Source organism: Sceloporus undulatus, chromosome 1 (assembly GCF_019175285.1).
Source record: "Sceloporus undulatus isolate JIND9_A2432 ecotype Alabama chromosome 1, SceUnd_v1.1, whole genome shotgun sequence".
NCBI classification, from domain to species: domain Eukaryota; kingdom Metazoa; phylum Chordata; class Lepidosauria; order Squamata; family Phrynosomatidae; genus Sceloporus; species Sceloporus undulatus.
In genome coordinates this window covers 336,931,929-336,948,430 of record NC_056522.1, presented here as the reverse complement: position 1 = coordinate 336,948,430, position 16,502 = coordinate 336,931,929, and the positions used below count along the sequence as shown (strand labels likewise).

The 16,502-nt window shown below is 42.5% G+C and overlaps 1 protein-coding gene across 2 annotated transcripts in view; it reads right to left on the bottom strand.

Annotated features, from left to right (window-relative positions):
- The window catches only part of TTC6 (tetratricopeptide repeat domain 6), a 133,880-nt gene that overhangs the window by 45,809 nt on the left and 71,569 nt on the right, over positions 1-16,502 (bottom strand). For both annotated transcript variants that reach the window (XR_006102199.1, XM_042452178.1), the window contains exons 18-21: positions 16,309-16,445; positions 15,345-15,514; positions 9,550-9,670; positions 5,754-5,904 (exon numbers count right to left, since the gene is read on the bottom strand). Coding sequence is in view for 1 of the 2 variants with exons in the window: in XM_042452178.1 (XP_042308112.1) it covers positions 5,754-5,904; positions 9,550-9,670; positions 15,345-15,514; positions 16,309-16,445 (579 nt within the window). In the remaining variant the exon portion in view is untranslated. The remainder of the gene's footprint in view (positions 1-5,753; positions 5,905-9,549; positions 9,671-15,344; positions 15,515-16,308; positions 16,446-16,502) is intronic.

Sequence of the window (16,502 nt, the reverse complement as noted above, 5' to 3'; positions counted from 1 at the left end):
CTAAATGACCCCCCTCCCCACAACAAAGAGGCATTGAGTGTGGTCATTTTGGGTTCATGTGAGAACCAACGATACTGCAGGCACAGCCTTCAGATATTCAAAGGGATTATGAGGTTGGGTAGGAGTTGAAAGAGATGGATGCACAGGTTGTCATCTCATCTCTTCTCCCAGTTGAAGGGCATGGTCCAGGAAGGGAGAAGAAATAGCGGATGTAAATAACTGGCTCTGTAGATGGTGCCGCCAAGACGGTTTGGATTCTTGGACCATGGGCTACAGTTCCATGAGGAGGGACTTCTGGCAAGGGATGGGTTGTATCTCACACCAGTTGGCAAAAACATTTTTGCCAATAGTCTCAAGAATTTGATCAGGAGGGCTTTAAACTGAGTTATGTGGGGGAGGGAGACAATATTCTGGTAGGCAAAGGCTGGAGAAAATAGTCAAACTAACCGAGGAACAAGGCAAACAGTGCAGGATCCAAAGTGGAGGCAAAAGAACTTGCACAGGCAGCAAGTAAAGAACACATGGGCTTAGATGTCTCTACACTAATGCACAGAGCATGGGAAATAAGCAAGATGAACTTCAACTCCTAGCATAACAAAGCAAATATGATATAATAGGCCCACTGAAACCTGGTGGGATGGTCTCATGATTGGAATGTAGAAATAGAGGGTATAACCTTTTTAAGAGAAAAGGCCAAACAGGAAAGGAGGAGGATAGCCTTTATGTCAGGGACATTTACACCAGTGAAGAGATCCGGACATCAATCCTGGAAGCCGATGGAGAGCATCTGGATAAAAATTAAAGGGCAGGGAAACAAAAAGGATGTTATTGTGGGAGTCTACTACAGACCCCAAAGACTGAGGAATTGGATGATGTCTTTCAAGAACAGATGACCACACATTCAGAAAGGAGAGATGTAGTAGTGATGAGTGACTTCAACTATCCTGTATTTGCTGGAAGGCAAACTCGACAAATCCTCAAGTTCTAGCAAATTCCTCACTTGCCTTGGAGATAACTTCATTGTCCAAAAGGTGGAAGAGGCAACAAGGGGATCAGCTATTTGGATCTGATCCTAACCAACAAAGATGACCTAGTTAATGGGTGCAAGTGGTGGGATCCTTAGGGGAAGTGACCATGTTCTCCTACAGTTTGTTTACAATGGAAAGGAGAAGCCATGCATAGTCAGACACACATTCTAGACTTTGGAAAGCGATTTTAGTAAACTTGAGAATACTGAGTGTGATCCATGGTCAACAATACTAAAAGGAAGGGAGTTCAAGATGGATGGGAGTTTCTAAAAAGGGAGATACTGAAGGCACAATTTCAAACAGTTCCAGTGAGAAGAAAAATGGTAGATGTCTCAAGAAACCAGGATGGATGACTAAAGAACTTTCAACTGAGCTAAGTTTTAAACGGGACATGTTAGAAATGAAAAAAGGGGGAAATCACAAAAAAGGAATTCAAGAAATAGCAGGCATGTGTAGAGATAAAGTCATAAAAGCTAAAGCCAGAATGAACTCAGGCTTGCTAGAGAGGTTAGGAACAACAAAAAGGGCTTTTTTAGTATGTCCACAGCAAAAGGAAGACGAGGAAATGGTAGGGCCACTGCTTGGAGAAGACAGCAAAATGCTAAACGAGGACAGAGAAAAGGCAGAATTACTCAACACCTTCTTTGCCTCAGTCTTCTCACAAAAAGCAAAGGGAGCTCAACCTGAAGAATGGAGCTGAGGAAAGATTAGGGGAATTTCAGACAGAATAAGTAAAGAGTAGTAGAGGAATACCTTGTAATCTAAATGAATTTAAGTCTCCAGGACCAATGAACTATATCCAGGGTATTAAAAAAACTGCCAAATGTAATATCGGAGCCATGGGCAATAAACTTTGAGAACTCCTGGAAAACGGGAGAGATCCCAGCAGACTGGAGGAGGGCAAACGTTGTCCCCATCTTCAAAAAGGGGAAAAAAGGATCCAAACAATATCTCCAGTTAGTCTGACATCTATACCAGGAAAGATTCTAGAGCAGATCATTAAACAGAGAGTCTGTGACATCTAGAAAACAATGCCATGATCACAAAAAGTCAACATGGGTTTCGAGAAAGAAGTCATGCCAGACAAACCTGATCTCTTTTTTTGATAAATTACCAGCTTGTTAGATGAAGGGAATGCTGTGGATATAGTATCTTGATTTCAGTAAGGCCTTTGACAAGTTCCCATTATATTCTTGCAAACAGCTTGTTAAATGTGGACTAGCAAGGCAACTGTTACATGGATTTGTAACTGGTTGGCGACGAACGCAAAGGGTGCTCAACAATGGCTCCTTTACATCCTGGAGAGAAGTGACAGTGGGGTCCCACACAGGCTCTGTTCCGGGCCAGTTCTATTCAACATCTTTATCATGACTTGGAGGAAAAAATTGGGGAAGCTGCTATCAAATTTGCAGATGACACGAAATTAGGAGGAGTAGCTAATACTCCAGAGGACAGGATCAAGATTCAAAATGACCTGAACAGACTAGAAAGCTGGGCCAAAGCTAACAAAATAAAATTCAACAGAGAAATGTAGGTACTGCACTTAGGGTGGAAAAATGAAAAGCACAGATATAGGATGGGGACACCTGGCTAAATGAAACTACGTGTGAAAGGCTCTATGAGCCCAAGTAGCCACAAGTTGAACATGAGTCAACAGTGTGATGTGGCAGCTAACAAGGCCATGCAATTTTAGGCTGCATCAATAGAAGTATAGTGTCTAGATCCAGGGAAGTAATAGTGCCACTCTATTCTGCTCTGGTCAGGCCCCCACCTGGATACTGTGTCCAGTTCTGGGCACCACAATTAAAAAAGGACATTGAGAAACGGAGCATGTCCAAAGGAGAGTAACTAAAATGGTGAAAGGTCTGGAAACCATGCCCTATGAGGAACGACTTAGGGAGCTGGGGATGTTTAGCCTGGAGAAGAGAAGGTTAAGGGTGATATGATAGCTCTGTTTAAATATTGAAGGGATGTCATATTGAGGAGGGACCAAGCTTGTTTTCGCTGCTCCAGAGACTAGGACCCGGAGCAATGGATGCAAGCTGCATGAAGAGATTCCACCTCAACATTAGGAGGACTTCCTGACAGTAAGGGCTGTTCAACAGTGGAACACACTTCCTTGGAGTGTAGTGAGTCTCCTTCCTTAGAGGTCTTTACAACAGGGCTGGATGGCCATCTGCCGGGTATGCTTTGATTGAGTTTCCTGCAGGCAGATGGGGTTGGACTGGATGGCCCTTGCGGGCTCTCCAACTCTACGATCCCAAGCTCTAGAACTCCCTCCTAGAGAGGCCATCTTTGCTTTCTTTTCGATGGCAGGTAAAAACGTTTTTATGACACCAGGACTTCGCCTATTGATAGGGTGCTGTTTCGTTTTTGTTTTATGAGTTTTAAATTGTAAAATTTTAATATGTATGTTTTTAATTGTTTTATTATTTAATTGTTTTTTAAACTTTGTATTTTTATTGTTTTGCTGTTTTTAATTTTAGTTGTTTAAATTTGCTAGCTGCCTTGAATCCCTGTACTGGGAGGAAGGCGAGAATAATAATGTATATATAGTATATAATAATAATAATAATAATAATAATAATAATAATGGATGTCATTGGCTTCTTTGCCTAGAAGGGAAGAAACTGGACTGTATGAGAGATAAAGAATTGTCTTCATCTAACCTCATTTACCCAATCCAACAGCAAATCAGCAGGCGCTTAGCTAGTTAAGATATTAAAGGCTTATCACAGAAATTCTAAAGTACAGAAAATATAATACCCGCTGTATGCTTGAGCTCTGCCACAAGTAAGGTCTGGTATCTAAGGGATCAACCTGAATGGCACGAGTGAACTGTCGATAGATTCAAATAATGATCCTGATGCAACATCATATTGTCCTATGTTTACATAAGCTGTGGTAAGAGTCCTAAAACTAAACAGTTTTTGAGTATTTCTTATTCAACATGTTAGTCTGTGTTAATTTCATAATATCACTGCATTAAAACATTGTACAAACAAAAAATTTAAACTGTCTTAAAATAGATATCTTAGCAATTGACAGTAATGCATATTAAAAAAAAAACCAAATGTTTTTAATTCCACCTTTCCCCTCTCATCTTGCTTCCACGGCAGAGGAAGAACACTACAAAATTCAAAGGGAGAATGTTCTCAATTTCATTTCAAAATCTGGTGTAGAAAACTGCATAAAAATTCAGCTGCTTGGCAGTGAGGCTATCCATGTATAAAAGTTTAAGATGTGGACTATGTCTGAGGAGTTTCACTGCTTATTCAAGGAGCTGACTCAGGTAAATTCCTATGTATCAAATTATGCAGGCTTTCAAGATTAACCAAGGCAGGATACAGACTGCCCCTTTGGGGCAGCCTACACCTGCCCCTTTCCCCGCCGGTCGGGACCTGGGCAGCCACAGCGGCGCCCCAGAGGCCCCGATCTTCTGCTTTTCTAGGCCTCGGGGAAGCGGTAAAATGTCGCTTCCCCCAGCCTGAAAGGGGCGTCCTTGGGGCTTCATGCCCAAGGACACCCCTGGGAGCTGCTGCTGGGAGAGAAAGGGGCCGCTCGGCCCTTCCCCCCTGGCTTCGTTTTCGCAGCCGTTTGGTGGCTGTGGGAATGAGGTGCTCCCAAGAAGGAGCTCCATTTCGGAGCTCCTTCCGGCACCAGAAATAGGGCGCCCTATGTGCCCTGTAGTGGCACGGCACGTCACGGCCGCGCCACACGTTTGGACGTGACGCAGCCGTCACGTCAAATGGTGGTGCCCATCTGTACAGGGTGCCGCCATTTTGACTCTGGAGTACGTGTTAGGATTAGGGAGCTTCAGTAAAGGACGCTCCGAGGCAACCCTAGCACGTATCGGTACGGGCAAAAGGCCCGTCTGGAGAGGACCCAAGAGAAGCTTTTGCCCTTGTTCTGAATTTTTATTCTCTTTCTGATATTCTTGCACCTCCCCAGCATGAACCTGCTGCTCCAGAGACTAGGACCCGGAGCAATGGATGCAAGCTGCATGAAAAGAGATTCCACCTCAACATTAGGAGGACCTTCCTGACAGTAAGGGCTGTTCAACAGTGGAACACACTTCCTTGGAGTGTAGTGGTCTTTACAACAGAGGCTGGATGGCCATCTGCCGGGTATGCTTTGATTGAGATTTCCTGCATGGCAGAATGGGGTTGGACTGGATGGCCCTTGCGGTCTCTTCCAACTCTACGATTCCAAGCTCTAGAACTCCCTCCCTAGAGAGGCCATCTTTGCTTTCTTTTCGATGGCAGGTAAAAACGTTTTTATGACACCAGGACTTCGCATATTGATATGGGTGCTGTTTCGTTTTTGTTTTAATGAGTTTTAAATTGTAAAATTTTAATAATGTAATGTTTTTAATTGTTTTAATTATTTAATTGTTTTTTAAACTTTGTATTTTTATTGTTTTATGCTGTTTTAATTTTAGATTGTTTTAAATTTGCTAGCCGCCTTGAATCCCTGTACTGGGAGGAAGGCGAGAATAATAATAGTATATATAGTATATAATAATAATAATAATAATAATAATAATGGATGTCAATTGGCTTCTTTGCCTAGAAGGGGAAGAACCTGGACTGTATGAGAGATAAAGAATTAGTCTTCAATCTAACATCATTTACCCAATCCAACAGCAAATCAGCAGGCGCTTAGCTAGTTAAGATATTAAAGGCTTATCACAGAAATTCTAAAGTACAGAAAAATAATAAATACCCGCTGATATGCTTGAGCTCTGCACAAGTAAGGTCTGGTATCTAAGGGATCAACCTGAATGGCACGAGTGAACTGTCGAATAGATTCAAAATAATGATCCTGATGCAACATCATAATTAGTCCTATGTTTACATAAGCTGTGGTAAGAGTCCTAAAACATAAACAGTATTTTATGAGTATTTCATTATTCAACATGTTAGTCTTGTGTATAATTTCATAATATTCACTGCATTAAAACATATGTACAAACAAAAAATTTTAAACTGTCTTAAAATAGATATCTTAGCAATTGACAGATAATGCATATTAAAAAAAAAAACCAAATGTTTTTAATTCCACCTTTCCATCTTCATTATGCTTCCCAAGGCAGAGGAAGAAACACTACAAAATATCAAAGGGAGAATGTTCTCAATTTCATTTCAAAATCTGGTGTAGAAAACTGCATAAAAATTCAGCTGCTTGGCAGTGAGGCTATCCATGTATTAAAAGTTTAAGATGTGGACTAATGTCTGAAGGAGTTTCACTGCTTATTCAAGGAGCTGACTCAGGTAAATTCCTACTGTATCAAATTATGCAGGACTTTCAAGATTAACCAAGGCAGGATACAGACTGCCCCTTTGGGGCAGCCTACACCTGCCCCTTTCCCCGCCGGATCGGGACCTGGGCAGCCACAGCGGCAGCCCCAGAGGCCCCGATCTTCTGCTTTTCTAGGCCTCGGGGAAGCGGTAAAATGTCGCTTCCCCCCAGCCTGAAAAGGGGCGTCCTTGGGGCTTCATGCCCAAGGACACCCCTGGGAGCTGCTGCTGGGAGAGAAAGGGGCCGCTCGGCCCCTTCCCCCCTGGCTTCGTTTTCGCAGCCGTTTGGTGGCTGTGGGAATGAGGCACTCCCCAAGAAGGAGCTCCATTTCGGAGCTCCTTCCGGCACCAGAAATAGGGCGCCCTATGTGCCCTGTAGTGGCACGAGCACGTCACGGCCGCGCCACACTGTTTGGACGTGACGCAGCCGTCACGTCAAAATGGTGGTGCCCATCTGTACAGGGTGCCGCCATTTTGACGTCTGGAGTACGTGTTAGGATTAGGGAGCTTCAGTAAAGGACGCTCCGAGGCAACCCTAGCACGTACTCGGTACGTGCTAAAAGGCCCGTCTGGAGAGGACCCAAGAGAAGCTTTTGCCCTTGTTCTAGAATTTATTATTCTCTTTCTGATATTCTTGCACCTCCCCATGCATGAACCAGGAAGTGGAGTGAAGACTACCTTCTTAGTGTTCTCCAGTTGGCCACAAAAGTATCACTTAACAAACAAGGGCCACCAGCAGCAGTGAAGACACTTGAGTTGCATGATGCCATGGAGAAATATTGTAGGAACACCATCTACAAATTTTCCACATTCTGGAAAATGAAACTGTGAGCAAGACAAGTGAGGAATTTGGTCTTACATTCTTGCTAGAAGCTGACTTCCAACAGATATTAGGATAGTAGAGGTCTATCAGTATTCTCCTTTTTATAAAAAAAATGTCAGTTGTTTTGAGTGTTTGGAGATCTATTCTAGGATGGCATAATTTCATATCTTCAGTTTGGCATGGAGGTCTACAAAAGACTCCCCACTGATGTCATTATTGTTTTTCTGCCCTACAACATTTATCCAAATGTACTCAATTTGCCTTTCATGTTCCAAGTCATGAATTTTCTTTCAGGTTTAAATAAGTATTCTTTCTTACACATATAATTCCTTCCTGTTTGGACATTACCCCTGGAGTAAATTATTCATCTCCCTCCCTTACAACACTCTAGACTTGATTCCCATCTCTCAGGGTATTAATAACGGAAATTAAATAATATTTGCCTTCCAGTGTTAAGAAGTCAAGTTCAGCTTGTTTATCTCCTATATTCTGTGGATGAGTAGAGACATCTGAATCCATAGGTCATCCCTTCAATTGCTTTTTTCCCTTCCCCACTGGCAGGTTTCCATAACACTGTCTGTTTCTCTTCCACCATCTAGTATATGGTTTTCACATGTTCTTTGAATATTTTCTTCTTCCCCGCATAAAATTTAATTTAAAACCCTCCCAATCAGATTTGTGAGACTCATAGTAAATGCATTCTTCCTAATCACCCATCTTTTGGCAGAACTCATTCTTCACAGAAGTCTGACCATGATCCAAGAAGCCATGCCATTCCAACAACACCAAAACAGCCAGTTGTTCACTTCCAATAATCTCTCTCTTCCTGGATGCTAGCCTCCAACACAAAGTACTGGAAGGTGTGGGACAATGGAGTGGCTGAAACCACACAAACACTAGGAAACTTCAAGACAACTGAGACAAACAACTAGCTTTATCTTAAAATAGGGGTAGGCAACTTTTTTGAGCCGGGGGCTGGGTTGCTGTCTCTCAGACAACTGGGGGGGGGGGGCGAAGCCAAAAAGTAAATAATTAAATATTTTTTTTAAAAAAATTAAATAAATAAATAAACCGGGACAAATGTAGGACAAAATTTTTCAAATGGAGGACTCTTTTTTAAAAAACTGGAGGACACGCGAAAAAAATTGCTGATTTTTAAAAAAATGTTAATATAAATGCATGTTTCTGAGGCTTCTATAGACAATTGCCCACCACTTGCCCCCCTTGCCCGCCGCTTGCCCCCCCTTGCCCACCTCCTCCTGATAGGTCAAAGGCCCCACACACTCATGCAAGAGGCCAAAGGCTCCGGCGGCCTGGGGCCGGTCCCAAGGCCTTGCCGGGCCGCATGTTGCCTACCCTTGTCTTAAAAGAAACAAGCTAACTTTGGCCTCAGACAGGGCAAAAGGAGCAGCCAGAGACCGCTCCTGTCCCAATTGGTGTGGTATCACGGTGGCCGCATACATCCAGCCCTGATCTGGACTGCCACTGTAATCACAAACGGGATGTCAACAAAGGCAGACTTTCTCCACTTCTTTTGAGGCTGGCTTTTCCTGGCCAGGTGTGCTCTCCACATGGCTTCTGGCCTCTCTCGGAGCATGCGCTGTCTAAACATCATGCCCCCAGAGTGTCCGGGGGCCACACTTTACTGCCCATCTGTTTCAGACCATTGAACTGTCTCTTCCACCAATCCCAAATGCCCTGTTTATTCTCCCTATTCACAAGCTCCTGTTCTGGAGTTTGCAGGGACTGAGATTATCATTGGGAAAAATAAATTTGTCCTGAAACCTGAACTGAAGCTGCTGATAAATTCTCTTTAATGTAAAATAAAAAGTTATTTTGAAAATACTGATGTAAGTTTGAGTCACCTCTGCCAAGACAGTGATGTGATGAGCTGAATGTGTGGTGCTTCTCAACAATATAAATGTTATGGTACTAGGAAGAAAATTAAATAGATAGATGTCCTTGTTTGGAATATACATGATGGAGAAACCAGACTTTTGTATGCAAGGGAAGGATCAAGAGCAGCTCCCTGAATAAAGCTCTAAAATGTTTTACAAATCAAATGCTTTACACAGGAATCAGAATCCTATTGTGAATAGAAGAGTATTTAATAAGACACAATGCCATCCTTTGGGGAAGAAGCTGCTACCAGTGGTAGCCAGTGGTAGTTTTTTCTTGAAGTTATAACAAATTTGTGACTTACTGAGGGGTTGGTTGTTTTTTGTTTGTTTGCTGTTGTTGTTGTTGTTGTTATCTTACTGAATTCTTCCTTTGACTTTTGTCCTACTTTATTCTTTAATATTTTCTCAACTGATTTCAGTTGATCAACTGTCTTAAGGTTTTTAAAAGTAAAACATGAGAAATTAAGCAAATAAGAGAGCAAATAAACAAAGTGTACCTGTCCAGTGCTAATGCGCTTTGAAAATCACAGATTGCCAGTGCCCACTGTTTCAGTTCTGCATACAAGATTCCACGGTGAAGGAAAGCACGAAGATTGTCATAGCTATAATTGAGAAGAACTAGAGAAGAGGGGAAATCCATTTAGTTAATATTTAATTGTTTGGATATGCCTTTTATTCACTGTTCACAAAACATCCTTTTTGCAGAACAATAGACCTGTGCTGAATGAGGTTATTTTACCCTGAAGGCACAGGGTTGCAGTTTGGATGTACTTCTGGACTGAGCTTTGAGCTTGGAAGCCCAGGTGTCTGCAGTAGCCAGGAGTACTTTTGCTAGTGAGCACACAAAACTACTGCATCAACTTCATCTGTTCCCAGAAATGTTGATGTGGCTATTGTATGACACATGTCTTCACTACACTCCATTTGGAATACTGAAACCTGTTCTGGTGATGATTCAGAAACTCACTTGGTACAAAGAGATAAATTAGTAGGCTGTAACCCCGCTTCGATCCTTTGGGAGAAGCGGGGAAACACAAATATATTATTATTATTATTATTATTATTATTATTATTATTATTATTATTATTATGCCTGATTGTTTAACTGGGGCTGTTACTGGGACTATAAATCCCTTGCTATAGCAGCTACACTGGCCATTGATTATGACCTATAAAACTCTATAGAGCTTAAGTCCAGACTATCTGACACACTATGGCCCATTACAGACTGGGTCCGTATTAGGGTTAGAAAGGGGCGTCCCTTCCGGATGCCCCTAACCCTAATACGGACCAAGTCCATACAAAATGGTGGCGCCCGTTCCACATGGGGGCCACCATCTTTACATAGCGGACGCACTGTGTCCGTGCGTTGCATATGATGCTGCGAGTGCGCCATTGGCACCTCGCGGCACCATTTTGGCGCTTCTTATTTGCAGCGCGGAGGAGCCCCGCAGTTTGGCTGCTGCGGCTCCTCCGCGCTGCAACCGGCAGCGGCGCGAGACCGTCCGTTCTGGGCGGTCTGTAACGCACCTATGTCTCCCCATATGAGGTCTTGAAATCCTCAGGACAAGCCCTTCTCTTGAGTCCTACCACTTTCACAAGCATAGCCGGTAGGAGTGCTAGATAGGTCTCCTTGGTGGCTGCCTCTAGAACAGTGGTCCCCAAACTGTGCCCTTTAGAGATTTTGGACTTCAGCTCCCAGAAGCCTTGGCCATGTTGGCTAACAGTCTGGGATTCTGAGAGCTGAAGTCCAAAAATCCCTTAAAGAGCACAGTTTGGGGATCACTGCTTTAGAACTTCATTCCTAGAGAGGCTAGAATGATGTCCCTGACCTTTCTTCAGCAGGCAAAGATTTTTATTCTGATAGATTTTGGAAAACATAATGTTTTAAAGAAAGGACTTTTAAGAGGGAGCTGTATTGATTTAATCATACAGTACTGTCCTAAAACTTTTTATTGTTTTTAATTTATTTTAAAAAAAATATTGGTACCTTTCATTTTAATGCTTATCTTTTGTATGTTTTAACTATATCCTATTGGTTTTAATCTGTAATCTTCCTTGAGTCCTGGTTTGGGGGAAAATGTGGAATTTAAATAAAGCTGATAAATCAATAATTTTTTTAAAATACTGAAGGTGTTCAAGGACACCCATATTTTCCTCAAGCAATTTTAATCTTATGAGAAACAAACTTGGAGGAGAAACAAAGGCACAATGGGATAGGGGCTATTTGTGAGACCTTCACAACTGTCTAACTGAGCAAATCCTCCAGAAGATTGTCTTGTCCAGGGACACATAGAACCAAAGGAAAAGTGTTTTTCTGAATTTAGCAGTCCCACTAGTGTATGAAGAAAGTGTTCATTGTGGAGAACTTTCTATCTCCCTGATTGTTTACATAGAATACTGTAGTCATGTTGTTCAACAGAGCTTTTAAACATCTGTTTTAGACATCATGAAACAGAGAGTCTGTGAACAACTAGATGGTAATTCCATAATTACAAAAAGTCAGCAAAGGGTTACAGAGAAACAAGTCATGCCAGACAAATCTGATCTCTTTCTTTGATAAAATTACTAGCTTGGTAGATGAAGGGAATGATGTTGATATAGTATATCTTGATTTCAGTAAGGCCTTTGACAAGGTTTCCCATGACATTCTTGCAAACAAACTAGTGGAATGTGGGCTAGACAAGGTAACTGTTACATGGATTTGTAACTGGTTGACCGGCCAAACACAAAGGGTGCTCAACAATGGCTCCTTTTCATCCTGGAGAGAAGTGACCAGTGGGGTCCCACAGGGCTCTGTCCTGGGCCCAGTGTTATTCAACATCTTTATCAATGACTTGGATGTCAGAATTGTGAGCATACTTATCAAATTTGCAGATGACACCAAATTAGGAGGAATAGCTAATACTCCAGAGGACAGGATCAAAATTCAAAATGACCTGAATAGACTAAAAAGCTGGGCTAAAGCTAACAAAATGAAATTCAACACGGAGAAATGTAAGGTACTGCACTTAGGGCAGAAGAATAAAATGCACATATATAGGATGGGGGACTTCCTGACAGTAAGGGCTGTTCGACAGTGGAACACACTCCCTCGGAGTGTAGTAGAGTCTCCTTCCTTGGAGGTCTTTAAGCAGAGGCTGGATGGCCATCTGTCAGGGATGCTTTGATTTGGATTTCCTGCATGGCAGGGGGTTGGACTGGATTTCCCTTGTGGTCTCTTCCAACTCTATGATTCTATTATCTTTATGACCATGAAGATAATACAGGGCACTGATGTGGTAGCGACTCTCTGCCCTGAGTTGATGCAGCAAGCCTCTCACGATAGTACCAGCAGACAGAAACATAGTGGCTGCATCCGGGGTGTATCATATACTTAGCAACCAGATGAAGCAGAATCTGAGCCCAGAGAAACCTCATGATATTGGTTTCAGTACTCATGTCTGTCTGAGCCCAAGTAATAGTCTTGCCTCCCAGGAGACTCTAGTACACAAGCACTCAGCCGATCTGGGGATGAGGAGCAGTGTCAGGTGTGATTCCAGAGTCCTTGTGCTGTAAATCCCTTACAGATGAAGAAGGAGTGCACCAAATGGCCCTCATCCAAGCAAAAAAGGCACTGAGAATGAAGGTCATTGCTGGTGATCTTCCTTCTACAAAAGACACAACTCCTCCACTGACAAAATCAGAATAGAAGGAGAGTGAAGAGGAGAGGAAATTAATTCAATCTTTTTTTTAAAAAAAAAAACTTTACATGAAAGAGCAACTATGAAGAAGCAAAGAAATGAAGAGAGAGAAAAACAAGAAAGGCTGTTCAATATCTGGAACTATCTGAAATAAACAACACAATAAATGAAAAGGAACTGAGGAGAAGTAGCTTTTGGCATAATTTATTTTGGCACCTGAAGGGGAGAGGCTTTTCACCAAAAGCTACTCACCTCTGGAACATTCCATGAATGGATCTGCTTAGGCATAATATCCAACTGTGTGAGGCAGAGAGACTATAAAGAAGAACCATCTATATAATTTTGCTGAATGAAGTTCTGCTTAGGAACACAGCACACATATTAAAAGACCACACAGAGAACACAAAGAAGACTTAGTCCTTGCACAAGATCACCAGAGCGCCCAAGGAGAGCACTCTGCCGCCGCCACCGGTTGCTGCGCTCGCGAACCGCAGCGGCCAAACCGCGCGGTTCCCGGACGCAGCCGAAAAGAAGCGCCAAAATGGCGCTTCTATCTGCACCCTGGAAGTGGCACCATGCGCACTAGTTGCGCACTCGCTGCGTCACTTCCGCCGCATGACGTCCGGACGCTACACGTACGCAACGCCAAAATGATGGCCCCCATGTGGAACAGACGCCACCATTTTGTACGAACTCGGTCTGTACTAGGGTTAGGGGCATCCGGAAGTGACGCCCCTTTCTACCCTAGTACGGACCCAGTCGTACTATAGGCCCGTCTGTAACGGGCCTTCATTTTATCAGAGCTCTCTGTGAGAATTTGCGAGACACTTGCAGACAAAATTGTTCGGATTCACTCTGACTTGGATGCTGTAGTTGATCAGGTCCAGTGAGATGTAATCTACACCTGCTTGTTCTGCATTGTTGGATAAGTTTCTATTTGTGCAGCCTGAGGATGTGAATAGAATCCTTGGAGAAGTGAGGGACACCACGTGCATACTGCATCTTTGCCCTTCTGAAATCAACTGGCTGAATGGGTAAAGGACGTGATGAATGCTTCACTGCAACAAGGCAAATTTCCATAATGTCTAAAGGAAGCGGTGGTGAAGCTGTTACTGAAAAAGACCTCCCTGGATCTCACTATCCTTGATAACTATCAGCCAGTCTCTAATATTCCATTCTTGGGCAAGGTTCTGGGGTGAGCGGTGGCCTCCCAGCTCCAGGGATTTCTGGATGAAATGGATTATCTGGATCAATTTCAATCTGGCTTCAGGCCTGGTTATGGCACAGTCAGCTGTGCATGGTCGCCTTGGTGGATGACCTTCACAGGGAACTCGACAGGGGGAGTGTGTCCCTGTTGTTCCTGTTAGATCTCTCAGTGGCTTTCGATGCCATCGGCCATGGTATCTTTCTGAGCTGCCTTTCTGGGATAGGACTTGGGGGCATTGTTATGCAGTGGTTCCGGTCTTTCTTAGAGGGGCGGATCCAGAAGGTGGTAGTATTTTTAAATATCTTTTCGATTTTGAATGTACAATTTTAATTATTGTTTTAATGTGTTTTATATATGTTGGCGGGATACAGATCGCCCCTTTCCCCGACTGATTGGGGCCTCAGCTGCCACAGCGAAAGCCCCAGAGGCCCCGATCCGCCGCTTTTCCTAGCCTCAGGAAAGCAGCAAAATGGCGCTTCCCCGCAGCCTGGAAAGGGGTGTCCTTGGGGCTTCATGCCCCAAGGACACCCCAACAGCGGCGGGGAAAGGGAGAAAGGGGCCACTTAGCCTCTTTCTCTCTGTATTGCTAGCGCGGCCGTTTAAAGGCCATGCCAGTGATACACATGGCAGAAGGAGCTCCAAAATGGAGCTCCTTTTGGCGCCACTGAAAGGGTGCCACAAGCGCCCTGCAGCGGTGCCAGGATGTCACGTCCGCGCCGCACCATTTGATTGCGGCGCGGCCGTGACGTCATAATGGCAATGCCCATGTAGAAAGGGTGCCACCATTACCATGCCACGGCTACATACTAGGGTTGCGGGGCATCTGGAAAGGATGCCCTGAGGCAACCTTAGTATGTATCCAGGCCGGTGCTTTGAGCCAGTCTGGATACCGCTGTTGTTAGCTACTTGGGTCCCACTTTGGGATAAAAATAAAAGAAATATAAATAAATAAATAAATAAATAAATAAATAAATCTGAAAGAAATTGAGATCTGTATTGTGAATAACTATGCACAAATTAAGTATTAAAATGCTTAAAGGAGGGGAAATATTTGATAATGCAGAACCAATTAAAAAAACTGGTGGATACAGTGACATACCTAGGAAGAAAGCAAAGAGGAAGATGTAATCATGAATGATGAAGGGTGGGCAATAAAATGTCATGAAACACTGAAATATATTAAAGAGACAGTTATTGGAAAGCTAGGCTATAGCAGCCAGAGTTTGTTAAATACAAACAAATCAAACTTTAAAATGCTCCATTACTGAAGAGCTTAAAAACATGTCAACTATGAATCTGTAGCATCCACATTTAAAAATAAATCTCACTATTAAGACTTTGTTTAAATTGCTACAACTCTAAATGCAGTTTCATGTATATATGAAAATCAAGAGAGACATACCAGAAACACTCAAGTCTTGTAAGGCTTGTTTTCTATTTATCTTTCGCAAAATACAACCTCTATAGTAATAGGCAATCCAATTACGAGGGTTCAAGTGTATTGCAGCGCATAAGTCTTCAGTTGCATTTTGATACTGCTCTAATTTAAGATATGCTCTTCCTCGATAGGTCCTAGAAAGATTTAAGTGCAGAATTAAAGCATGACATTGAGGGAAGAATGAGAAATAATCACATAAATCAACATAACAACTTTAACAATAAGAAATGAGATCTCTGTAGCCAGCCCTAAAATCATTAATTTCCTGCACTATATCCCTCCCTCCTAGCATGCCCAGAGCATCTAAAAGCCTCTCCTGGGGGTCAGAGCATGTCCCTGAATGTGGTGGCCATTGGCACACAAATATGCCTGAGCAATGAGCAGAGGCATCTTTCATGAGTAGGTGTTCTGTTAACTAGCAAATAACACCATTGATACAACCTAAAGTTCTTAAATTGTTTTCAAAAATTTCACTTGGTTTATCTTCCATCCTCTCGTTGCAATTTCTCTTTTCACAATTACGTTCATTTCCACTTCCTTATATGGTAGGAAAGGTAATACAAACAGTAGAAACTGCAAAACACAAACACAACCCATCACCACCATGGATTGATAGCATTAAGACATGGGGATTTTTGTCTCATATATCCCTATCCTCTCCATCATATCCATATATAGGGTACACAGAAACAGGCAATGCAAGACACATTATCTCTTCTTCTTTTATAGTCATATACAAAGAGGTTAAGACAGACACTGAAAATTTTATTCTTATCCACTATATAGAACATGGACAAAAAGCTCAAGTCAGAATGCACTTTCTCATTCTTTCTCTACATTACAACCCTAATTGTGTTACTGAAAGTTAACATAATTTCACTGCTGAAACAACCACAATAGTTTCAGTTCATAAATTGTCGGTGGTTACCTTGCCTCAGCATGTCTTGGATCTTCTTCAACCACAGTTGTAAAATCATTAATAGCTACACTCCAAGCTGATTTGTCAAAGTAATATATTCCATGCTTCATAAGCGCATCTATTCTTTTTGGATTATAGTAAAGGCACTATATTGAAATAAAACACACAGACAGCATTTCCAAAATTGTTATATTAAGTTCCAT